Here is a 25,772-nt window from a genome sequence, read left to right as displayed (position 1 = left end):
AGTTTTCTTATGGAAATTGATATGCTGATTCTAAAACATGAGTGGAAATTCAAAGAACCAAAAATAGCCAAGAATAACCAAGGTAATCTTGATGCAGGAGAACAAAGTTGAAGGACTTACTGTAGCAGACATCAAGCCTTATTATAGAGCCATCCCTGATGGCCTAGTGGTTAAAATTTGGCACTCTCACCACTTTGGCGGCCTGGGTTTGGTTCCCGGGCACAGAACCACACCACTTGTCTGTCAGTAGCCATGCTGTGGCAGCAGCTCACAGAGAAGACCTAGAAGGACTTACGACTGCAATATACAACTATGCACTGGGGCTTTGGGGAGAAAAAAAGAGGAAGATTGGCAACAGATGTTAACTCAGAGTGAATCTTTCTCAGTGGAAGAAAAAAGACATTATAAAGCCTCATAAATTAAAAAGGTCTTATTGGCACAAAGGTAGAAGACAAACAGGCCAGTGGAACAGAGTGCAAAGTCCAGAAGTACATCCACTCCCATATACCCCTGTATGTACTTGTTTATAACCAAGTTGCCATTGCAGTGCTTTGCTAATGAAGGGTGAAGTTACACATTTGAAGCAGGAAGCAATTTCCAGAAAAACGTGTTTTGGAAGGGCCAGAACTCAGTTTCCCACTACTCAAACTCCTCTAGCTATCTGTGTTTCTATTGCCAGTATCCCAGGCTCTGTCATTCGGGGCATTTATTTTATTCTTTGAAACATGATTCAGGAATTTGGCTTAGGCTGCAGTTCAGCAGTTTGGAGACCTATCATGCCCTTTTTAACTTGCGCAAGTTCAGCTACGTGTATTCGTGGCGGGAAAGAGGAAATAATGTAAATACTAAAAGCAATCTACTTTTTCATTCAGTAACCATAAAATTGGCTAATAAGCTTAAGGTGAGAAATGTGAACTTCTGTTCCACCTGTTCATTCTCTGTGTGAGCATCTTGCTCCAGGTGGCGTGATTCTAGCATTTAAAGACATCTGCTTCCCATACTGCAGGCTCGCTAGACACACTACTTCCTCTGCTGTTTAGTTGAAGAAATAGCATCTAGTTCAATCCTGTGGGAAAATTAGCTGTGTTAAACTTTCTAAGGCAGTATGTGTAGTGGTCATGGGCTTGAGCTCCCAAGCCAGATTACCTGGGTTCAAATCTTAGCTCCACTCTTACTGTCTATGTGGCCTGGGCAGGTTACTTAACCTCTCTGTGCTCGGTGTCCTCATCTATAAAATGGAGATAATAATAGCACCTCATAGCATTGTTGTGATGATTAAATGACTAACATAAACTGTGGCTAGCACATAGTGAGTGCATAATCGATGTTAACTATTTTTATTATTATCAGTATTGTTATTACTACTGAGAGGCGACAGAGTATGTGATTCTCCAAGGTGGTACATTCTTAAGGGATTTTCAAGGGAAACTTAGCTAACTCCTTTTTCACCTTCAGCTTGTACTTTAGAACCCAACCCCAGCATGAAATGTGACTATTGTACCATACTCATTTCTGTATCTGGTCCTTGGTTTTTTAGGGAGCTGACAATCAGTTGTGGCTCATTGTGGAATGGTCACATGTCACAGAACATGGACATTTGAGGCAGGAGGGCCTGTGGGTGGGGCAAGATGTGTTCCCATAGAGATAATGTAGGTATACAGACACCCTGAAATATGTATATTATATATTTAATATGTTTATATTTATTTACTTAAATACACATTTTCAGCCACCAGCATTTTCCTATGCACAAAGTTCCATTAAGTCTTTTGAGGTCAGTGCAGCTCTTAGGCTTCTATCCCTTGCTTTTCACTAGAAAATGATTGAAGCCTGTATTGTAGCGTGGTATCTACCTTGTCACTAGCGGTGTGGTGCTGCTTGTGGGTGCGTTATTGTAGCGTATAACACGCTGATGTCTTATTACTGTTCTTTCCTGGGCCAATGGATTTTCAACTCCACTCATTGTTACCTTTGAAGAATTTTGAAGAACTTTATAGGTAGCTGTTTTTCATCTCACCCTCCTCCCCATCCCACACACAGAGGCGCAGACTCATATTTACCTTCCAGGACTATGACAGTTGAGATCCTGTTTTTGTCCTTGACCTCATCCCCATCTACCCTTCTTCTCACATGAAGCTGTTCTTTGTTTTCAGCTGTCACTGCGCAGTGCAGAGGCACACACAGCTATTTGCCACTCTGCTATCATCAGCAGCTCATCTCCTCCACTGCCAGAATGTTGGGACCTCACTCAGACTCCTGCCATGCTGACAGCTACTGCTTCCTCTAGGGACGTTACTGATGTCAACTAAGTTTTTGTTTGCTTCTGTCTTCTTTTCTTTTTCACCATCTTTCTCATCTTCTCTGGCTTCTTGGCTTTTGCTCAGGAAAAACTGGTCACTTGTAGACCTTGCCAGCTAATGAGCTCCATCTTTCTGCCCTGTAAACAAATGCATCTTAAAACCAAATGGGTTTTATCATCGAGCATTTCTTGGCCATGTTATTTGAGGCTGAGGCATCTGAATTTGTTTGGTGCATCTACCACTGAAAGAGGGATTTGCACTGTTGGGGGCATGAGAATTAGAAGGATTTAGCTCTTGCCAGGCTTAGTGCCTGGGCGATTAGAGAGTTGGGTCTTTGAGTAGAACAAGTTATGATCTGCTGTCCCATATCCATGTCTTAGAACAAGGGAAATAAAGTTTAGTGAGTGCAAACATTTAATATTTCACGGTAGTGATGTAGAATTATGCTGCATTTGTGTATTGCAAATTGAGGAATCTTGAAAAAACTTATGATCTATCCACATGGCTCATTAGATTGTATCTTTCAAGTTATAAATATCCTAAAATGTTAACACCATCTCATTTTTGTGTTTTTTCCCTTTCTTCCTAGAATATTTTCCTTCTTGGATATAGTAACTTTGTGCCGATGTGCACAGATTTCCAAGGTAAAGTATTAACCAGAGTTTTAATCAATAAATATTAGTCTTATTAGAATGAGGATGTTTTAGTTCAAGTAAACAGTTAAAAATTAAAATGTCATTTTGTATATTTAACGTAACACGTTATAATTCCATGTTTGATTATCAACTGATGTATATTTTTAAAAAAGTTTGGAAATACATAAATATATCTCTTTCACCCCAATCCCTCCTCCTTTACCTCCCACCCCCCAGGCTTGGAACATCTTAGCCCTGGATGGAAGCAACTGGCAACGAATAGACCTTTTTAACTTTCAAACAGATGTAGAGGTAAGTTAACCTTGTTTTCAACAAAAGATTTTTTTAAAAAGATTTTGTAAGTAAACTGCTCACTTTTTCCTGCCTTTTTATTTTGCTGCATTTAGATTTAATATTAAGGTGCCAAGGTGGAGTAGAGCAGAAAAAAACCTGGAAGGTATTTGCATACATCAAGACCAAAATTCTGCTTGTATTTTACTTTTTGCTCTGTATCAGTAACAGATTACTTTTCTCCCTTGTTCTGAGTTTTACCGCTCAGCTTTTTAAAGACTCACACCTGCATCGTTAACACCTGGTTCAATGTTTTAACCTTAGGAGACTCTTGACAGATATTTGTCTGTCTGAAAGATCCAGTGAGAATTCTAATTCAACATCAGGAATGGAAAATGTCAGAAGCACAGGCCCAGAAGTGAGGCTGGAGATCTGCACTGTCACTCTGGCTTGACCACTTAGCACAGGATCTCTTAGTGTCTCAGTTTTATTATCTAGAAAACAAAGAAGTAAAATAATCTTTAAAGCCTTTTATAATTCTAGGATTCTGATGTATTTGTCTGTAAATATGTAAATCTCTCTCTTTAAGACAGTAAACCTGACCAAATAAGAAAAATTTATTTTAAAACAACTTTGATATTAAATTCTAATTTATAACCAAAAAGAGAGAGGGAAGTAATAAAGAGCTTTGCACATAGTAGTTGTCTGGAGTGCTGGGTTTTTTTGTTTTTTTGAGGAAGATTAGCCATGAGCTAACTACTGCCAATCCTCCTCTTTTTGCTGAGGAAGACTGGCCCTGAGCTAACATGCATGCCCATCTTCCTCTGCTTTATACGTGGGACGCCTACCACAGCATGGCTTGCCAAGCGGTGCCATGTCTGCACCCGGGATCCAAACCAGCAGAACCCCAGGCCGCTGAGAAGCAGAATGTGCGAACTTAACCGCTGCGCCACTGGGCTGGTCCCCTGGAGTGCTGTTTTAATTGTCTGGAGATTCTGAAGTTTATCATCTCCCCATTGTTAGTAAAATCTTATTCATTTCTAGTTTAGCCAACTCAGTTACAGTAGGGGAATTGTATTTTGATTCAGTTACTCATGTAGTGTGTTCGAGTGTTTTTATCAAAGTGTATGTTTTGTGTCTTTTTTAATGGATAAGGAAATGAATGTGTTTAATAGTGAGATGGGCCCAAATAATTTCCTGTGAGTTACTTAACCTGGTGTTACCTCGAAGAACTAATGGCAAGTTGTGGAAGCCCCTTCACCTCCTTCTCTAGGTTACTTGCTGCCTGAGAGTTTCTGGTCCCATCTCAGACCTGTGGAGCAGAGCACCTACAGCAAGTGGGGCTGAGCAGAGGGTTTCCCACAGTTGATTTCCTCTCTTGTTGTGGTGCTCTGAGCTTGGAAGGAGGCAGGGACCTCAGGACTTCATGCCCATCTTGGAAAGATAAGCTGTAGTTCCTGGCTTGGAATGTGGTCCATGAATTAGGAGTTCTTTAATGCTCTTTCCAGAATTAATAGCAATGATTGCAACAGTGCCCCACTCAAACATGCTGACATGTAATTCCCCTTCAAAAGGATAATCTCAAGATCTTTGTTCATTGTGTTTACTTAGTGATATTGAGAACGTGAAATACCAAAAGTTGTAGTCATTTTTACTGGCAAAGGAAAGTCATTGTTTTAAAAAAATTTGCAAAATATTTTTTCTTTTTCTGTAGTTCTTTCTGTCTCCTCAGTTTTCTTAGATGATTTTTCCAAACTATACAATTTTTTGGAAATCACATTAAAAACTTTTAAACTCAGATATTAAAAAATACTATTTTAAGCAAATAGCACTACCTTGTGCATTATTTGATTTCAGAATTTTAGTCAAGTGCTGACTGCAGCTATATAAACACATTGCAGAAATACTTGAGTGCTTCCACTAAAAGACAAATTTATGGTTCACCAATTACATGTAAAAACTTGAAATAGCTGGCACCAGGGTTTCAGTGTAGTCTAATACTATTTAGTTCCCTTTTTGGGCTAACGCTTTGAATCCAGGTTGAATTATGAACCAAGTGTTGGGCTTCCCATAGTCTCTAAAGAGGACCCACTGGATACTCACCCTGGGAAGCAGTCCATGGATAAACTGATGGTCTCAAATTCATTTCATTGGGATGAAAGCAATGATTTGTGGATATGTTAAGAGGTGAGAGAAGGTGCCAAGGGTCAGGATTAATATATTAATACTGTTTACTGTGTGCCAGGCACTATTCTAAGTACTTTATGTAAGTTACTTTATTTAATCCTCTCAAAAACACTGTATTGAAGAAACTGAGGTGCAAAAGGTTTGAGTAACTTACCCAAGGTCTCTCACCTAGTAAGAGTAGAGAGGTAGGTACTTTTGCACAATGGTTACATGACTGTTGCATTTCAAAGAAAAGACAGATTAAAACATCCAGATGACAAATGTGCATTGAGTGTCTCCTTGAGCATCACTGTTTCCTGAATAAGTGTTGTTTCCCTGGTGTTTAGGTATTTTCTATGCCTTTAAAAGTTGGACATTTTGTTGTCAGTGCTTCATAGTTATTAAAGATTCTCCCAAGCCAAAAATGAGAAATAAACAAGTAGTATGCTAACTTAAAAGTTGTAAATCCAAGGATTTCTCTATTTAGGTCTTATTTTTCTCTAAAGCCCTTTGTTCTCAAAATGCACACCTGCAACATACTATGTAATAGGTAACATGCAGAGTCATTGACTTGAATTTTGCGTTGGAAAGGATTTCCTCATTCTTTCCTTTTAGATGGAAACAATGGAGCAGAAAATGTAAATATAATTTTTTAATTTCAGTATAAAAACTTTTACTCCAAAGAAAGGAAGAATAGAAAGCTTATATAAGTGTGACTAACCTGAAATGGAGAAAAATATATTGTGTGCTCCATTTGCAGACATTAGTTTGGAGGGGTTTTTTTTTTGCTCTTTTATTCAGTACTTAAATCTTGGATTATCAAGCCACAAACTCCACCCCTCCCCATGACAGAGATTTATTTTATGGTTGTCTGGAATTTTGTTTCAAAACTAATTGTTAACTTAGGTAATGTTCAAGAAAGCATAAATAAAGCCTCTAGCAATATCAAAGTTTGGATATTCACTGTAATTAAGATGTTAACCAGGTGATAATATGTGTGAGCCCTGCCCCTGTGATCCTATGGTTTGTTGTGTCCTTGTGACTTCTGAGTGCTTACAGTTCAGTGTCAAGGTTGCTATTTTATGAAATAAGGATAATAATATTAAAAACAAAATAAAATAGCCCTTTTCAATGTTTTCTTCCTTGTGGAGGTATTAGTTTTACAGAGCACACAGGGTTTAGAATGAGATAAACCTGTTAGAACCTGAACTCTGCTACTCACTAAAGTATAACCTTGGCAATTTAACCATTTAATTTTTTTATTTGCAAAATGAAGGTAAGGGATCCAATCTGTATTAGTCAGGATTCTCCAGGGAAATAGGACCAATAGGATATGTGTGGTTATAGATACAGATAAATAGAGTGGTTTGTTATAAAGAATTGAGTCATGTGATTATGGAGGCTGAGAAGTCCCAAGATCTGCATTCGACAGCTGGAGACCCAGGAGAGCCAACGTGTATCTGCAGTTTGAGTCTGAAGGCCTGTGAACCAGCAGAGCTGATTGTGTAAATTCCAACCTGAAAGCTGGCAGGTTTGAGACCCAAGAAGAGCTGATGTTTCAGTACAAGTCCAAAGGCTAGAAAAGACCAATGTTTCAGCTCAAACAGTCAAGCAGGAGGAGTTCCCTCTTAACTCAACCTTTTTTGTTCTATTCAGGTCTTCAATTGATTGGATGAGGCCCACCCACACTAGGGAGGGCAATCTGCTTTACTCAGTCTACTGATTCAAATGTTAATCTCATCCAGAAACACCCTCACAGACACACCCAGAATAATATTTTGCCATGTCAGCTTAAAAAGAAAATTTGCCAGTTATTTTACCCTCAAAGTATGTTTATTCAGAAATAGCCAAAAGAATTGCAATTCTAGATGTCTGTGCTATGGCAAACCATGGGCAAATCTGGAGAACAAAGAGAGGGGCTTGCTTTTATATAGAAAAGGGGGAGTAGGGAGGGGCTGTTGTAAACGAAGGGCCATTGGGGGAAAGTAACACTTCAGGGTGGCAGTGGCATGTCATTGGCTGAACTGCAGTGTTTCTCATTGGCTGGGCTGTTTCTGGGTGGGGGGAGAAATCTTCCTTCAGTAGTAAAGTAGCTGTACTTCCACTTGGAGATACAAGCATAGGTCTTGTCCTGGTTGGAGTAATTGACGATGTATGAGGGGGTGTAAGATCTCCTCCTACAGGCCTTCCTGACTTTAATTTAGTTGTGGTTTCTCTAATTCATTCCATGTTTTCCCCTTTTGATCAAAATCTTTCTCCAAAAGCATTGCTAATCAACAGTCCAGTTCTCTGCATGTAGTGGTATTGTCCCTTGGTGCCAGGAAGGACCTTTTTCTCCCACATGGTAGGGAAGGTAAAATAGTGGTTGGAAACCATTTATGCCACATTTGAGTAACAAGAAAGGTTAGGAGGGAGAACTCTCAGGCCTTTCCCATGTAAAGTCTATATTTCTCCAAGGCCATAAGCATTGGCAATCATCTTGAAGTGCTGAGCTAGCATCACCTTATTGGGCACGTCATTTTTACAGAGATTTGACAGGCAAGAGGTACAGAACTTTGCAATAAGTATATAAAGTAAGATTAAGAGCAGTATTACAAACCCAGTTTGCAGGATGCTTCTAAACCAGGAGCTCAAACCTAAAGGTAACTAGTTGAACAAAACAAAAGACAGTGGACTGTTAGGTGAGATTTGTTATAGCCAATGTATTTACTCTCTAACCTTCTGTAATTGGGTTTTTACCCCCCTGGAGGCATTTACCCATGTGTGCAATAGGAGGTGTTCCTTCTGCATGGATACCTCCTTGCTCAGCAAGTAGGTAATGAAGGCCTATATGATTATCCCAAACATTGATCAGTGAGTTAAGTGACCATTGCTGAGCTGAAATTGCTTTGGCTGTGGAGTTGGCCAACTCTTCTGGTGTCAGGGAGAGATTCCTGATCACTTGTTCTTTGGCACCCACTCTGATCCATGGGAAGAAAGCTCTTCCTGTGGAGGCAAACCCAGAGTCGTACATGCCTCTTGAAAGTTCTCGTTTAAAGTGGTTATGGAGATTCAGTGGGAGAGACCAATGAGAGGTCTCTGTTTGATTATGCAGAGAGAACAGGACAGTGAATCCCCTAAGAGCACACTGTCCTTATATTTTCCAGATGTCAGGGCAGTGAGCTGCCTGGGCATAAACGCTATTACTGAAACCTCCAGAGATGAAGACATAACCAGGGGATGTACATAAGGCTCCTGCATAAGTCATATTATCTATAGACTCATTCATTGGGAAAGAGGCATTGGTATTACATAACCAAGACTTAGATACTATATTGTTACACATCAAGAGATTGTCTAAATACATGGACATGTTAAGAATATATAAATGATTCAACTGACATTGATGGTCCCACAAAATTTTTCATGCAAATATTCAAAAGATCTTGTTTTCACCTTCCAAGCCTGGATTAAATTAAAGCAAGGGACAAGTTTAGGTAGGGTAGCACCCTGATTTGGTGAAAGGGGCCAACAGAGCAGTTTAGATATACAACATCATCTGGAATCCAAGTGAAATTACTTATAGGGTGAACTAAGGGGTCATTACTGTTTTGGACAGACTGAGGTCTCTGTTGGTAAATCCAGCACTCAGAGAGACTTCCCCCTTTTGCAAAGAATTGGGAAAGGCAGAGGAAAGCATTGTCCTTCTGGGAAAGAGAGGGAGAAAATAAAATAAGAAACAAAGTGAGAAGAGGGTATACAGGCCTGGTCCAGTCATCTTGGGAAAGCTGTCTGCCTCAGATGTCAGCTGCTTCTCTTCCTAGTCAATTTGATTTGGAAGTGCCCAGTGTTAGTAGAGGTCTAGATGTCAGGTGAACCTTCTTTAGCTGTGAGACATGTACCCAAGTCTCGAGTCCCTGAAATTTGGCTGCCATCTTGATAGGAGGACCTGGTGTGATCCCTTTCAAAGAGATTTCAAGGTTAGTAAAATTGGAAACATCAATTTGGAGTGTTGTAGCCAGACATTTAAGGAAACCAGAAGAAGATAGGATCCAATCCAGCTTACAGGTATATAACAAGACATTAAAGACAGTAGGACTAGAATTTAATATCCACAAAGGTGCAAGCATGATTTCTCTCTCCACAATTACCCCCATTTTTATTAAAGATAATCATAGTAAAACTAATTTGTATTAAACTTAGCCTGATTATTTATGTAAAAATAGCGATTGACCACGCAAACTCTTTGTAAAGATTGCTTTGCTGGAACCTTGTAAGCAAGATGCTAGGCCTATTTTTCCAAGCAGTTCTTTAAAGCTGTCTGGTCATATCTTAGTTTACATAGATCTCTTTCAAATATGACATTCTGGTCTAAGCTTTGGTAATATTAGCCAATATTTCCAAATGTTATTCCAATTGTCCTGTTATAAGGAGAACAGGTTCTCATTGAATTTATGCAAATACACATATTGTCGTGAAAAGAATACTTAAGAGTTTCTGAATTCTGGAGAGATTAGGTAGGGAGAAAAAGATAAATGTTTCAACCCTTGTTGCAAAGATCTACTTTGCAAAATTGCTGTAAGTTATAGATAGCTTAAAGAAGAGGAGAAAAAGAGATCCTTTAAATCTGGGAAACAAAACATTAAAGCAATCAGTCCTCCACTCAAGTTCCAGAAGTTCCCACCCGGCTCAATGTTATGATCTTAAAGTTATCAAAACCTGTGTTACAGAGTATTCTTAAAGTCTTTCCCATGAATCTCTTTGAAAATGATACATATTTGTAAAGGCATCAGAGTAAAATAATAAGTGTAACTGGCAAAAGATTTTTTTAAAAAAGGCAGTGGGTAAATGCAGTTGACAAGGAAATTTGGGTATTTTTATGATATACATTTTAGATAGTATTTAGAATTACAAGTAATAACATTATATTAGGACATATCAGATTTTTATTATTTTTATACAGTTTCTAGAACACATTTTAGTAACATTCACCCATACATTATAACCTTAAAAGGTTTGTTATTGCTTATTTGACCAAGCTTCTCATGTAATTTGACATGCTAAATAAGCCTAATTAGTGTAATCTCTCTCTTTTTATTAGGAGAGGGAACAAATCTTTTGAGATATCCCAGGTGCCCTCTGGAAAATCCTAAAGTTACGTCCAGGTGGAAAAGACTTCATTTAAAATTTGAATATTTGGGGAAGACACTTGACCAAATTGGATCACAGATCATTATGAGAAAATACCTAGTTATCTATCAGACCAAAGTAACAATAAAAAATTTCAAAGGCAAATACAAAGAGTTACATAGCTGTAAGCAAAACTTAACTCCTTCAGTGTTAAGAAGACTCGGTTTTCTTAAAGACTCGATACAAACAGCACAGGAAATTATTTTGATAAAACATAAAATCTCGAAACCCTCATACACTGTTGGTGGGAATGCAAACTGGTGCAGCCACTATGGAAAAGAGTATGGAGATTTCTCAAAAAGTTAAAAATAGAAATACGCTATGACGCAGCCATCCCACTACTGGGTATCTATCCTAAGAACCTGAAATCAGCAATCCCAAGAGTCCCATGCACCCCTATGTTCATCGCAGCATTATTTACAATAGCCAAGACGTGGAACCAACCTAAATGCCCAGAAACTGATGACTGGATAAAGAAGATATGGTATATATACACAATGGAATACTACTCAGCCATAAAAAAGGACCAAATTGTTCCATTCGCATCAACATGGATGGACCTTGAGGGTATTATGTTAAGCGAAACAAGCCAGACAGAGAAAGACGAACTCTGTATGACTCCACTTATAGGTGGAAGTTAACATATAGACAAGGAGAACTGATCGGTGGTTACCAGGGAAAAGGGGGGATGGGGGAGGGCACAAAGGGTGAAGTGGTGTACCCACAACATTACTAACAATAATGTGCAACTGAAATCTCACAAGATTGTAATCTATCATAATCTTAATTAAAAAAACCACATAAAATCTCTATTTCTAGGCCTATTGCTTAAAAGTAAAGAAGCTTTCACAATCTATCAGAGGCAGACCAGTAGCCCAAGAAAACCTTGTCCTTTTTCCCTCCTCCCCAAAGCCCAGTACATAGTTATATATTCTAGTCGTGAGTCCTTCTAGTTCTTCTATGTGAGCCATCACCACAGCATGGCTACTGACAGATGAGTGGTCTGGTTCCATGCCCATGAACCGAATCTGGGCCACTGAAGCAGAGTGTGCCAAACTTTAACCACTAGGCCATCATGGCTGGCCCATAAACCTTGTTCTTTTAACAGAAAAGAAAGCCAAATTTCAATTTTGCATCAGCTTACTTTCAGTATTAAAACTCATTCATTTCAATTTTAGTCAGTCTTGACTGCCCATAAAATTCCTTTCCCAAGGTTCCTTTCCATATACCTTGTACAGCTTTCTTGTTATGTTCAGATTTTGTCTTATGTTTTTCTCTTTCCCATTCTGAAACAACCAGCCTCTCTTTAGGACAAAATTACTTCCTTTCCCTCAATAAAATGCATTTCCATTCCTCATACTTTCCTTTACTAGAACACACATCCTACTTTCCTTGCTTACAGAGATGTTTCTGTTTTTGTTTCTAGTAGCTTTTGTTATGTATATTAGAATTTTTAACCCTTAGCATCCTTAATTCTTAGTGAAAACTAAGAAGTAAGCAATTGTGAACTATATTAGCATTTTTTGGCTTGGCAAACTTATAAATACCTTTTGTAAATTTCTAGAAACATATGCCTCTTTTCCTAGAAAATTTCTCAGTTTCCTAAAACATGTTCACTAATAAACTCAAATATCCTTAGCCTCTCTACACTAGGAAGCCAAAAGTAGCTGAACCCATGTTCAATAATTAATGTTTATCTTATTTGGAAATGATTTAGGTGTTCAATAGCCATCCATTATTTAGTCTAACGTAGTTTAAACTTTGGTCTTATTTACATATATTTTAATTACTTTTAACAATCACACTTAAATTAGACATTAAATAGCCAACCATTGTCTTAAGTTACTTTCTTGCTAACAAATTTTGTAAGAGATAACAGCAGTTTAGTAAACCCAGGTAGAATGAAAATTGGATGTCTGCATTATATTCAGTATTGATAACTCTAAAGATGTGCTTGTTTAAATTAAACCAACAACCTTAAGCTAGCTTTTATTTACAAAAGATTAATCCTACATCACATAACATTTGGGTGAGTTTCCATTATATTTCTGAGATTTAGGAATACTTAATTTATAAGCACTAAATTTCAAGCCAATTAAATAGAGCTCTTTTACAAATCAATCTTATCAATACCATCCAGAGGTAGAAAAATATCATATCTCTATAACTTGCATCCATAGATACATAACATACAGGCACAGACAGAGATCTCATAGCTTTCCTTTAAAAAATTTTAGCCATATCTCAGGTACAAAACTCAAAATGGTAGTTGGATCCCAGTTGTATTTCTGGCAGATGGACTAAGCTGAGGTTACTTATTCACACAGCCAAATCTTTCTACTAAGGAATTTTTGTGCATGCTGTAAGGATCCTTTTAGAACTGTCTTTGGCGTCATTTTGTCTACTATCAAAAGTCTAGGGTAATTGCTATTTAAATTTTTCCTTCTAGTTATTTATTTCCTCCTGTTAACTTAGAAATAGTTAATAGGGATTTAGCATTTGACTCCTCAGAGGGTCTGATTATAAAGGGGCAGGTTTTTGCAGAGGGGAAAAGAGGAAGATGGTGCCAGGGATGGAACCTATGCACAAGATGGCTGGGGGGTAAAGTCTGAGACAAAGGAGTCTGGGAAGACAAACAAGCTGGTGCTTGAGACAAAGGAGAAGGGAGAGGGGAAGACAAGGCTTTAGAAGCCATTTTATTCTCCCCCAGTTTTTTAGTTGTTTCAGCTAATTTAGACAAAGTGTCATGTAGTGAGGCAATTTTAGAGTTTTATGCATGTCCAGAAGCCTCCAGGTACCAAGGAAAATAGACATTTCATTTTGCTTAGTTTTAGAGCTGTGGTCTTCCAGTTTGGTTTTAAGAAAAGCGAGTTTGGGGAGATCAAAAGTTCCACATAATGGCTCTTGTAATTATGGATTATTCTTGGTTGGTTTGGTGCATTTAGTTAAAAATGTGCACATAGGGAGCCCAAAGTTCTGAAACACAAATCCAGCCAGGATCTCTGGAGGATTTTCTTCAGAACATTTACATGACTGGGATCCCATTTGTGAAATATCCTCTGAAAACCCAAGAAAGTTGCTAGAGTCCTAGCCCTGATCCCCAAAGAAATCTAAAAACAAAAGGAAGCTGCCAGATTTTCAGCCCTGATTCCAAAAGGAATCTGAAAACCAAAGAAAAGCTTTTGGATTCTCAGCAAGGCTGAGCCCCAAAAGGAACTGTGTTACATTCAGAAAATAACTGAGTACTCATTAAGGACGATGTCTTGAACTCAAGGATAGAGCCTTGAACCAGGAAGGACAAAGTCCTACCCCTGAGAGTACAAAGCCTTTCCTGATCCTGAATAAGGTTGGAGAGCTCAAATAACAAGGAGAGTGGAGCTCAGAATCCTGGAAGAGACTCACCAAAATGAAAGGAGGTGGCAACTCACAGAAGCAATGAGCACAACGGGCTCAGTGCACATACCTCGCTCAGTTCTGGGGCTTGCCATCTCTTGGGGATCACTTCCTTCAGATCCCACTTCTGACACCATATATGTCAACTTAAAAAGCAAATTCACCAGTTATTTTACCTTCACAAGTTTATTCATTAATAGTCAAAAGAATTGCAATTGAGGATGGTGCATGCTATGATGAACCATAGGCAAATCCAGTGAACAGAGAAAGGGGCTTGCTTTTATAGAGAAAAAGTGGGAATAGGGCAGGGCTGCTGTAAATGGAAGTCCATTGGGGGAAAGTAACAGTTCAAGGTGGCAGTGGCTTCCAGCTGCCACCAGTGGTAGCCAAACCATGATTCCTGAAGTATATGGGCCATTAGTAGTCCTGTCTGAATTGACTTGTAGTTTTCCATTGACTTTAATCACAGGGCATTGTAATATTAGAGACAGCTTAAGTGAGCTCCTGTATTCCAGACATACTCTTCCTTACCTCTCTTGTGGAGTAGTAGTCTCTTTATGAGTCCTAACTCCACAGTTAAGACTGACTTTTTTTTTTTTTTAAGATTTTATTTTTCCTTTTTCTCCCAAATCCCCCCAGTACACCGTTGTGTATCTTTGGTTATGGCATGTGGGATGCCACCTCAGCATGGCTTGATGAGCAGTACCATGTCTGTGTCCAGGATCCAAACCAGCGAAACCCTGGGCTGCCGAAGCGGAGCATGCGAACTTAACCACTCGGCCATGGGGCCGGCTCTCCAGGGTTAAGACTTTCAAAAAGTAGTGCTTTTTTTTTTTTTGTTTTAACACTTAAATGCTTTAATTGAAAAACATTTATCAGTGCTTGCAGCCCCTTTGTGCACTAGGGACAGAAGTGGGGTGTTGGAGGAATGTTCCAAAATATCTTCTGTTATACCTGGAAAAATAGGATTCAGTCCTAAATTTCAGGTTATTATGCTGTTAGATGAGCAACATGAAAAACAAGATTTTTTCCCCCAACTTTCTTGATTCAAGGGTCGAGTGGTGGAAAATATCTCAAAGCGATGTGGTGGATTCCTGAGGAAGCTCAGCTTGAGAGGCTGCATTGGTGTCGGGGATTCCTCCTTGAAGTAAGTCGATTCCACAGTGACGCACTTTGTCATGGCAGCTTGTGGCTGACATTTTCATTAGCAAAAATAAACATGTTATGTGCTTTTGTAATCTTAAATTCTTTCTATGGTAATTTGTATAGAATAATGAGAGAACCATGACTTTGGAGTCAACAGACCTGGGTTAGAAACAGAGCTCCAGGGTTGTTGGGGGTGTGACTTTGGGAAAAATTATTTCATCTCACTGAGTGTCAGTTCTCTTTTCTGCAAAGTGAAGGCAGTTATAGCTTCTGCTTGGGAATGTCATGGGTATCGCATGAAATAACATATATGAAGTGCCTGGCACATAGTATAACATTAGTTCGCCTCTCTTCTATTCCCTTCTTCATTTTCCTATCTTCCTAGTTCCCTTCTCATAAGAGTAGCTACCTTTTTATATAAATTATACTAATTAAGAACATAATTCTTTCAGAAACTTCCTTAGCATAACCTGGAATTTCGTTACTCAAAAGGGATGTGATCACCGTATTCATTTTACTGTAGTTAGCAATATGTCCTATCCAACCAAATGCTTGCCCACTTCTTCCTAGAGAGCCATTATTTATTGGAAATGTTATCAATCAACTGTTAAAGGACATGTGCTTTGAGCTTTCCTGGAGACAACATATAATTAAAACCTTTATGTCCTTATCCTTGTGGCCTCTAGTATTGTTTGAGTTGGCTAAATTAGGACACACACCATCTCCTAGAACCTTGGAACAGATTTTGTCTCTTGCAGACCCAAACATTACCCCAGTGTACATCAGTCCCAGACTGCCAGTGAGAATGTACAGTATATAGTGATTGCAGACAGTAGAATTTGTAATAGAAACACCTGCTACACCGTTGCTAAGAAAATTGATTCATAACATCTTTTAAGGATCAGTACACACCCTTTAAATATTATGGAACAAAGTGACTTTTTATAAATCAAGAAATTAAGATCATCAGACCAAATTTTCTGCTACTTCAAAAGCTTTGTAAACCAGTGGAATAGATTGATTCTATTTTAACAGGGAACTTAAATGTACCAAATAGGTCCTATGATAATTTGTAATATAGAACATAAATCTAATAGTAGTTTCCTTGAGGAAACTAAAATAAATGTGAAGATGTGAATTGGTCAATGAGGAATGTCAAAGAAATACATTATCTTGGCAATTGCAATAAAGCCATATATGCTAGCAAAACTATCCTATAAGGCTAAGAATGTTTACTGGTTTACCATAATTGTTAGAGCAGAAATCTGTATTGTCTACGTACATTTTTAATATGAGACCAGATTACTGTGAGAAATAATGATATGCATAAACACAAATTATGACTCAGAAAGGATTTTATGCCTCCAGTTTTTTATTGTAATCACCTAGAATTAGCCTTGACGTCTACTCTGCCCCCACACGTGTGTTGTTATTGTTTTGGTGAGAGGGGGACTAGTCATTTACAAATGTTGACTGAGCCTCTACTGTATCAGGCACTGATTTAGGCAGTGGAGACAAAGTAGTAATCAAAATAGATTAAAATCCCAGTACTAATGGATCTTGAATGTGTATTCTCTATAACTCCTGCTCCATCATTATATATGATGTCCTATGGATTTTTAACAACTTTACAATTGAGATACAATAATACAATACAATGTAATGCAATACAATACACTTGAGATACGTACCCATGAAACCAACCCTATAATAAAGATAATGAACATATCTGTATCCCACAAAAGTTTCCTCACATACCTTTGTAATCCCTCCGTGCCTTCCACCCCTGTCTTTGCCCCATCTCTAGGCAAACACTGATCTGCTTTCTATCTCTATAGGTTAGTTTGCATTTTCTAAAATTTTATGTGTATTTTATCCAGTATGTACTCGTTTTTGCCTGGCCTCTTTCACACAACATAATTGTTTTGAGATTCATCCATGTTGTTCTGTGTATCAATAATTCATTCCTTTTTATTGCTGAGTAGTAGCGTATTGTATGGATGTACTGCAATTTATTCATTCATCTATTTATGGACATTTGGATTCTTTCCAGTTTTCAGCCATTACATATAAAAGCTGCTATGAACATTTTTGTACAAGACTTTATATGTTATATGTTTTAATTTCTCTTGGGTAAATACCTAGGAGTGGAATGGCCAGATCATTTGGTAGATGCATGTCTAACTTTTTAAGAAACTTCTAAACTGTTTTCTGAAAGGATTGTACCATTTTACATTCCCACCAGAAGTGTATGATACTTCCAGTTCCTCCACATTCTTGCCAACAGTTGGTAGGTCAGTCTTTTTTTTTTTCTGGTAGGTCAGTCTTTTTAATTTTACCCATTTTAATAGATGTTGTAGTGGTATCTCATTGTGGTTTTCATTTGCATTTCTCCAATGACTGATGCTGTTGAGTGTCTTTTTATGTGTTTTTTTGCTATCTGTATATTTTCTTTGCTGAAATGTCTGTTCAGAGGTTTTACTTATTTTTTTTCATAGATTCTTTGTTGTCTTACCATTGAATTTTGAGAGTTCTTAATATGTTCTGGATACAAGTCCTTAATCAGATACATGTTTTGCAAATATTTTCTTCCTGTCTGTGGCTTATCTTTTTATTTTCTTTTTTGAAGAGTTTTTTAATTTTAATGAAGTTCAGTTTTTTTCTTTTATGAATCATGTTTTTTGTATTATATATAAGAGATCTTTGCCTAACCCAAGGTCATAAAGATTTTCTTCTTTGTTTCTAGAAGTTTTGTGGTTTAGATCTATGATCATTTTGAGTTGATTTTTGTATGTGGTGTGAGGTATAGATTGAAATTCATTTTTTTGCCTATGATGTCCAGTTGTTCTAGCACCATATGTTGAAATGACTACCCTTCTCCACTGAATTGCCTGTGCACCTTTGTTGAAAATAATTGTGGGAGTGTTTTTGTACTATTTATATTTTCCGTTGATCTATTTGTCTATGTTTACTCCAAACCATGCTGTTTTGATAACTGTTGCTTTAACAGTAAGTCGTGAAATCAGGTAGTAGTGGTCTTCCAACTCTTGTTCTTTTTGAAAGTTGTTTTGACTGTTCTAGATCCATGGCATTTCCATATAAATTATCGAACTGGCTTGTCAATTTCTTCAAGGTCTTGCTGGGATCTTTATTAGGGTGATGTTGAATGCAAAGATCAATTTGGGGAGAATTGATATCTTAACAATATTGAGTCTTCCAATGCATGAACATGATATATGTCTCCATATATTTAGGTGTTTTTAAATTTCTCTCAACATGTTTTTTGGTTTTCGGTGTACAGGTTGTGCACATCTTTTGTCATATTTATCCCTAAGTTATAAAATGTTATTGTAATGGTATTATTTTTTATTTCAATTTTCAATTGTTCATTGTTAGTAAATAGAAATACTATTGGTTTTGGTACATCAATCTTTTATCTTGCAACCTTAATAGATACATTTATTAGTTTTAGTAGCTTATCTGTTGGTTCCTTTGGATTTTCTACATAGGCAGTCATGTCACCTGTAAATGAAGATAGTTTTTCTCCTTTGTTTCCAATAAGTACCTTTTCTTATTCTTACCTGATTGCACTGGCTAGAATCTCTAGTACAGCATTGAATAGAAGTGATGAAAATAGACATCCTAGACAGTCCTCCATCTTAGGGAGAAAGCATTCAAGTATGATGTTAGCTATAGATTTTTTATAATCATCAAATTGGGGAAATTTCCTTCTATTTCTAGTTTGAGAGGTTTTTTTAAAATTGAGAGTGAATGTTAGATTTTGTCAAATGCTTTTTCTGCATCATTTAGATGACTATATGTTTTTTTCTTATTTAGTTTGTTAGTATGGTGAATTACACTGGTTGATGTTTGAATGTTAAACTAACCTTCCATCCCTCAGATGAACCCCACTTGAGTTGTCATGTATTGTGTGTGTGTGTGTGTGTGTGTGTCAAGATTGGCCTTGAGCTATCATCTGTGGCAGTCTTCCTCTATTTTATGTGGGGTGCCACCACAGCATGGCTTGATGAGTGGTATGTAGGTCTGCACCTGGGATCCAAACCAGCAAAACCCAGGCCACCAAAGTGGAGCACACAAAGTTGACCACTATGCCACCAGGCTGGCACCTGTGTTTTTTACATGTTGTTGGATTCTATTTGTTAAAATTTTGTTAAATAATTTTACATCTGTGTTCGTGAGGGATATTGTTAATTGGTTTTCTTGTGATGTTTTTGTCTGGTCTAGGTATCAAAGTTATACTGGCCTCATAGAATAAATTAGGAAGTGTTTCCTCCTCTTCAGTTTTTTGGAAGACTTTATGTAGAATTAGTATTGCTTTTTCCTTAAAATATAGAATTCACCATTGAGGCCATCTGGGGCTGCATCTTTCTTTTGTGGGAGGTTTTTACTACAAATTCTATTTCTTTAATGTATGTAGAACTCTTCAGGTTTTCTATTTCTTCTTGAGTAAGCTTTGGTTTAGTTTTGTCTTCCAAAGATTTTGTCCACTTCATTTAAGTTGTTGATTTTATTGGCATAAAGTTGTTTATAATGCTGTTATTATCATTTTAATATCTGTAAAATCTGCAGTGATATCTCCTCTCTTCATTCCTGATATTGGTATTTTTTTTAAAGTAAATGGAAGTACTTGTCATGTCTAATAGAAATCACAATGATTATACAGTGCCTATTGTAATTCAATATTCTTTGAATTCTTTTATTGGCATTAATAGTGCATTTTTAAAGAGTAAAGATGATTAAATTTCTCTTACATTGGTAATTTTTTGTCTTTTCCTGATCTGTATGGCTAGAGGTTTATTAATTTTAATGCTGTTTTCAAAGAACCAGCTTTGTGTTTCATTGATTTTTCATTGTTTTTCTGTTTCCTACTTCATTGATTTCTGCTCTAATCTTTATTTTATTTCTTTTATTTGCTTTGGGTTTCATTTGATCTTCTTTTTTCTACTTTCTTAAGGTGAAAGCAGAAGTCATTGATTTGAGACCTTTTTTCCTTTACTAATATAGAAGGTTAGTGCTATAAATTTCTCCTGAAGTACTGACTTAGTAGCATTTCACAAATTCTAATGCTGCGTTGGCATTTTCATTCAGTTCAAAATGCATTCTATTTCCCTTTTTATTTCTTCCTTGACTCATGGCTTGTTTAGAAGTGTATTATTCAGTTTCCAAATATTTGGGCATTTTCCAGCTTTTATGTTATTGATTACTAATTTAATTCCATTGTGATAAAAAATATACTTTATACAATTTGGATTCTTTTAATTTTACTGAGTATTGCTTTGTGACTTAGAATATGGTCTATCTTGATAAATGTTCCATGTTCACTTGAAAACAATGTATTCTGCTGCTGTTAGGTGTGGAGTGTTCTATAAATACCAATTAGGTCAAGTTGATTGAGAGTGTTGATCAGATCTTCTGTATCTTTACTGATTTTCTGATTTCTTGTTTGATCAAATATTGAGAGAAGTGTCTTGAGATTTCTGCCTATAATTTTGGATTTGTCTGTTTCTCCTTACAGTTCTATCAGTTTCTTTTCTGCATGTATTTTGAAGCTCTGTTATTAGGTATATAGACATTTAGGATTGCTGTGCCTTTATGATGAATTGACCAGTTTTTCATTATCATGTGGCCTTCTTTTATCCCTGGTATATTCTTTGCTCTGAAGTCTACTCTGTCTCATGTAATATAGCCACTCCAGCTTTCTTTTGATTAGTGTTGGCATGGTATATTTTTTTCCATTCTTTTACATTTAACTGATTTGTGTCTTTATATTTAAAGTTGGTTTCTTGTAGGCAGTATATAGTTGGGTATTGTTTTTTTGATCCGTGATGAAAATCTCTGCTTTGGATATTTAGATCATTTACATTTAATGTGATTATTGATATGGTATGGTTAGTTTTAAATTTACTTTCTTGTTATTTGTTAGCTATTTGTTCTGTACATTCTTTCTCTCCCTTTTCCTCCTTTTCTGCCTTCTTTTGGATTGAGGATATTTTATGATTCCATTTTATATCCTTTTTTGGCTTAGTAGATATAACTCATTGTTTCATAATTTTAGTGGTTGCTTTAGAGTTTATAGTTTACATCTTTAACTTATTATAGTCTACTGTTAAATTATATTATACATCACTCCCATTTTTCCTCAGTCTTCATGCTATTATTGTCATACATTTAAATTCTGCATATGATATAAACCCCACACTAGATTGTTAGTATTTTTGTTTTAACAGGCAATTATTTTTTTTTAAGAGAATTAAATACCTAAAAAAAAAAAGAAAGACTTTATATACCCAAGTACTTACCATTTCCAGTATTCTTATTCCTTTGTGTAGACATAAATTTTCATCTGGTTCACTTTTTTTCTGCCTGAAGAACGTTCTGTAACATTTCACATACTGCAGATCTGATGAATTCTTTCAGCTTTTCTATGTCTGAAAAATATCTTTATTTTTCCTTCAATTTTGAAAAATATTTTTGCTGAACATAAAATTTTATGTTGATAGTTTTTTGTTTTCAGTATTTTAAAGATGCTGCTCCTCTGTTTTCTTGCTCTTTTGTTACCAATGAGAAATCTTCTATCACTGTTATTTTTATTCTTCTGTACGTAATGTGTCCTTTTTCTCTAAATGCTTTTAAGATTTTTCTGTCACTAGTTTTGGCCAGTTTGGTTATGATATGCCTTTCATATTTCTTGTGCTTGGAATTCTTTCACTTTCTTGTATCTATAGGTTGATAGTTTTCATAAACTTTGGATAAATTTTGGCCATTACTTCTTTAGATATTTTCTCCCTCCCCTCTCTGTCTCCTATTCTTTTTTGTTTGCTGAGGAAGAGTCTCCTTGAGATAACATCCATTGCCAATCCTCCTCTTTTGTTTGCTTGAGGAAGATTAGCCTTGAGCTAACGTCTATGCCAATCTTCCTCTATCTTTTTTGTATGTGGGACACTGCTACAGCATGGCTGGTGAGTGGAGTAGATCTGCACCTGGGATCCAAACCCAGGCCACCAAAGGGGAGTGCGTGGAACTTTAATCATTTGGCCACAGGGCCGGGCCCGCCTCTTTAAGGACTCCAATCACATGTATATTAGGTTTCTTGAAGCTATCTCACAGTTCATTCATGCTCTGTTCTTTTTTCTTGGTTTCTCTCCATGTTTCATTTTGGATAGTTTCTGTTGCTGTGTCTTCAAGTTCACCAGTCTTTTTTTCCACAATGTCTAATCTTTCATTAATCCCATCCAGTAAGTTTTCATCTCAGCCATTGTGGTTTTCATATCTAAGACCTTAATTTGGGTCTTTTTTGTATCTTTCATATCTCTATATAATGTGTTTACTAAACATAACATGTTCAAACTTTATCTAGCTTTATACAACCATATTCTTCAGAACACAGTTATAATAACTTTTAATGCCTTTGCTATTTCTAATATCTCTGTCAGTTCTGGGTCAGCTTTAATAGATTGAATCTTCTCATTATGGATATATTTTCCTTCTTCTTTGAAAGTGTGGTAATTTTTTGTTCAATGCCAGATATTGTGAATTTTACTCTGAGTGCAGAATATTTTTGTGTTTCTACAAATATTCTTGGGTTTTGTACTAGGATGCAGTTGAGTTACTTGGACATAGTTCCTTTCAGATCTTGTTTTAAAAATTTCTTAGGTTGGACCAAAGCAGTGTTTAGTCTAGAGCTAATTGTACTCGACTCCTGAAACAAGAGCCTTCTCAGTACTCTACCCAGTGCCGTACAAATTGTAACATTTTTCACTGTTGGCTGGTGGGAATGGGCACTATTCCTGGCTCTGGGTGAGATCTGGCTTTTGTTCCCTCTAGTGCTTTTTCTTGATTCTTTCCCAGGCTTTGAGTAGTCTCCTCACATGCATGCTCTGATCAGTACTTTGCTGAATTCTTGAGGGGAACCCTCTGCAGATCTCTGAAGTTCCCTCCACTCCAGTACTTTCTCTAATAACTCTAACTGCCTTGGTCAGACTTTTGGCTCCATATCCCCAAGTCAGGAAGTCCATTAGACTCCAGCTCAGTTCCCCTTCCCTGTACCATAGCAGGGCAGAAGGAACAGATGAGAATGACATCTGATTTGAGGCCAGGTTTTGAAGATGTTTGGGTACTGCTTGGAAGAATCAGGACTCTATCCTATAGGATACATTGAAGCTGAATTTCAGGAAAATGCAGATGACCTGAGCCAGTCCTTGCTGAATATGTTAAGTAGTAAGTGGTGAGTAAGGGATGCTAATTTTCTGCTTCTGGCCTCCCTACCACCTCACAAATCATTGAGGAAATTGCCCTTCATGAATTAGTGTTCTCACCAGTAAATGGATGGTTCTTGATACTCATCAACTACTGGATGCTATTAATGGCCAGAGACAATTTCTCCAGAAAGCTCTGTAACCAACTGGCAGCATGACACAATGCAAGAAAGATTCAGCCCCCTTGCTTCCAATTGATTTTCCTGTAAAGAGGAAGAAACAGGGAGCCAGGCCTCCATTCTCAGATGACTGCCAAGGTGTGGATGAAGGAGAGTTACAACTGAAGTGTAGTCAGTCTAGGACTTTGCTTCCCAAAGTATAGTCCCCAGAGTAGCAGCACTGGCATCACTTGAGAGCTTAGAAATGCAGACATCAGGGAGTTTGTGTAGATCTACTATCAGAATCTGCACTGTGACTGGAGCCCCAGCTGATTTGTGTGCACATTAAAGCTTGAAGACACTAGTACCTATAGTCAATAGTAATATATTGGACACTTAAAAATGTTAAGAGAGTAGATGCCATGTTAAGTGTTCTTTCCACAATTAAATAAATTTTTTTAAAGTTTGAGGAGCACTGTTTTAAATGTGAACGGTTACACATGCCCTCTAGTGGCTGCCCAGCAACTTGCACAGAGTTTTTAAATGTTTTCTCATTTTAGGACCTTTGCACAGAACTGCCGAAACATTGAACATTTAAACCTCAATGGGTGCACAAAAATCACTGACAGGCAAGTACTGAAAATTAGTTTGGGCACTAATTGGCCATGGGGAGAGTGAGGGGAGAGAAACATGGTTGAAAATACCTTTAGTGTGTCTGTTCTTTTTCAGCACGTGTTATAGCCTTAGCAGATTCTGTTCCAAGCTGAAGCATCTGGATCTGACCTCCTGTGTGTCCATTACAAACAGCTCCTTAAAGGGGATCAGGTAAAAGTACCTGTTGTTTGTGGTCATGAGAAATACCCAAAGTTATGTACATTCTGGAGTGTCTGAAACCTTTCTAATGGTCTCATTGGAGCAGGAAGTAGGTGACTCAGACAGGTCTCAGAGGTTCTTGCTCCTCTGAATTGCTTGTGATTTACTAAACTCAAAGTTGGTAATAAACTCTCTATAGGATAGACTGCACATGCGTGGTTTTGTTCTTTGTTCTCTCAGTGAGGGCTGCCGAAACCTGGAGTACCTGAACCTCTCTTGGTGTGATCAGATCACGAAGGATGGCATCGAGGCACTGGTGCGAGGTTGTCGAGGCCTAAAAGCCCTGCTTCTGAGGGGCTGCACACAGGTACCAAGGGGTCAATAGAGTCATGTTCATCTAACACTTATCTAACAATAGGTGTGGGCACTTCGTTAGGGAACTTGCTGCTGCATTTTTCTTGGTGCCCCACTGTTCCCTGACCTGGCTCCATCCCTCTTTTCTCTCTCTACTCAGTTGGAAGACGAAGCTCTGAAGCACATTCAGAATTACTGCCATGAGCTTGTGAGCCTCAACTTACAGTCCTGCTCAGTAAGTAGTGTGCCTCTCCTGTGAGCACCTCCTGCTCCACGTTCTCTCCCTCAGGAATCGGCCGCAGGCCCCGCTGTGAAGCACCCTGGGCAGCTGGGATGATCACACCCTTACTTCTCCTGTGGCCTGATGTGATCTATCCATTTGCCGCAAGATGAAAGAACAACAATCTAAACCCAAAGGCCAATACAAAGCTACTGACATGTCCCCTAAAAATAATACAGATCAAGGTCTTGGTTTATTATGAGATATCAGGAATGCTGTGAAACTAGTCACTAACCTAAACAATCCATGGTAACGTCTCAGTGTCTTTTTTTTACTTATAAACTGGGGATGATGACACCTCTCACATTGTTTCAGTGAATAAAATGAAGTAACAGATGTGAAAAGACTTTGAAAAAGAAAGGGCGTATGCAAGGGCAAGGTATAATTTTCATCAGAGCATTAGCCTGTGAAAAACTATTGCTGCTTCTTCACTGCCCTTGTAAATATTGATGATTGAAGAGCACGCTTGCTAAATCCTATTTGGTTTCTCAGGGAGAACATCAATCTTGAGTAAAGTGAGAGAAATCGTTTTCATTTGGCATTTAGTGAGTGAATCATAAATCTTTAGAGTCCCTGATAGTGAGAGATAGAACAAAGTATCTTTGGGACAAATATTGACCTTACAGGGGAGTACAGGGACTGCACTGTTCAAAAATAGGACCTTGGATTGCTAGTACTGCCAGATGAATTGAAGTATGACATATATGTGCATGTTTATTTCTACATAAATTAGTATCTTTAAAGAAAGATTTTATTTTGAATCTTCATGGCTAAATTCGTAGAATCCCAAGCGATTTATCAGTGATTTATTTAATTTTGCTATTTTCTAAACATTGAGGAAATGCTATAAG

At 37.5% G+C, this 25,772-nt stretch overlaps 1 protein-coding gene across 19 annotated transcripts in view; it reads left to right on the top strand.

The window, feature by feature from the left end:
* Positions 1–25,772, top strand: part of FBXL2 (F-box and leucine rich repeat protein 2) — a 126,501-nt gene that overhangs the window by 47,709 nt on the left and 53,020 nt on the right. For 9 of the 19 annotated variants that reach the window (XR_011426984.1, XR_011426983.1, XR_011426988.1 and 6 more), the window contains 7 exons: positions 2,890–2,944; positions 3,173–3,247; positions 15,007–15,101; positions 24,035–24,103; positions 24,185–24,299; positions 24,528–24,654; positions 24,802–24,876. Coding sequence is in view for 10 of the 19 variants with exons in the window: in XM_070238053.1 (XP_070094154.1) it covers positions 24,079–24,103; positions 24,185–24,299; positions 24,528–24,654; positions 24,802–24,876 (342 nt within the window). In the remaining 9 variants the exon portion in view is untranslated. Of the gene's footprint in view, positions 1–2,153; positions 2,945–3,172; positions 3,248–15,006; positions 15,102–24,034; positions 24,104–24,184; positions 24,300–24,527; positions 24,655–24,801; positions 24,877–25,772 lie in introns of all 19 variants that reach the window. The other 10 variants (XR_002800726.2, XR_011426982.1, XR_011426981.1 and 7 more) reach the window with 3 other exon arrangements.

Source organism: Equus caballus, chromosome 16 (assembly GCF_041296265.1).
Source record: "Equus caballus isolate H_3958 breed thoroughbred chromosome 16, TB-T2T, whole genome shotgun sequence".
NCBI lineage: Eukaryota > Metazoa > Chordata > Mammalia > Perissodactyla > Equidae > Equus > Equus caballus.
This window is presented reverse-complemented; position numbering and strand designations above follow the sequence as displayed.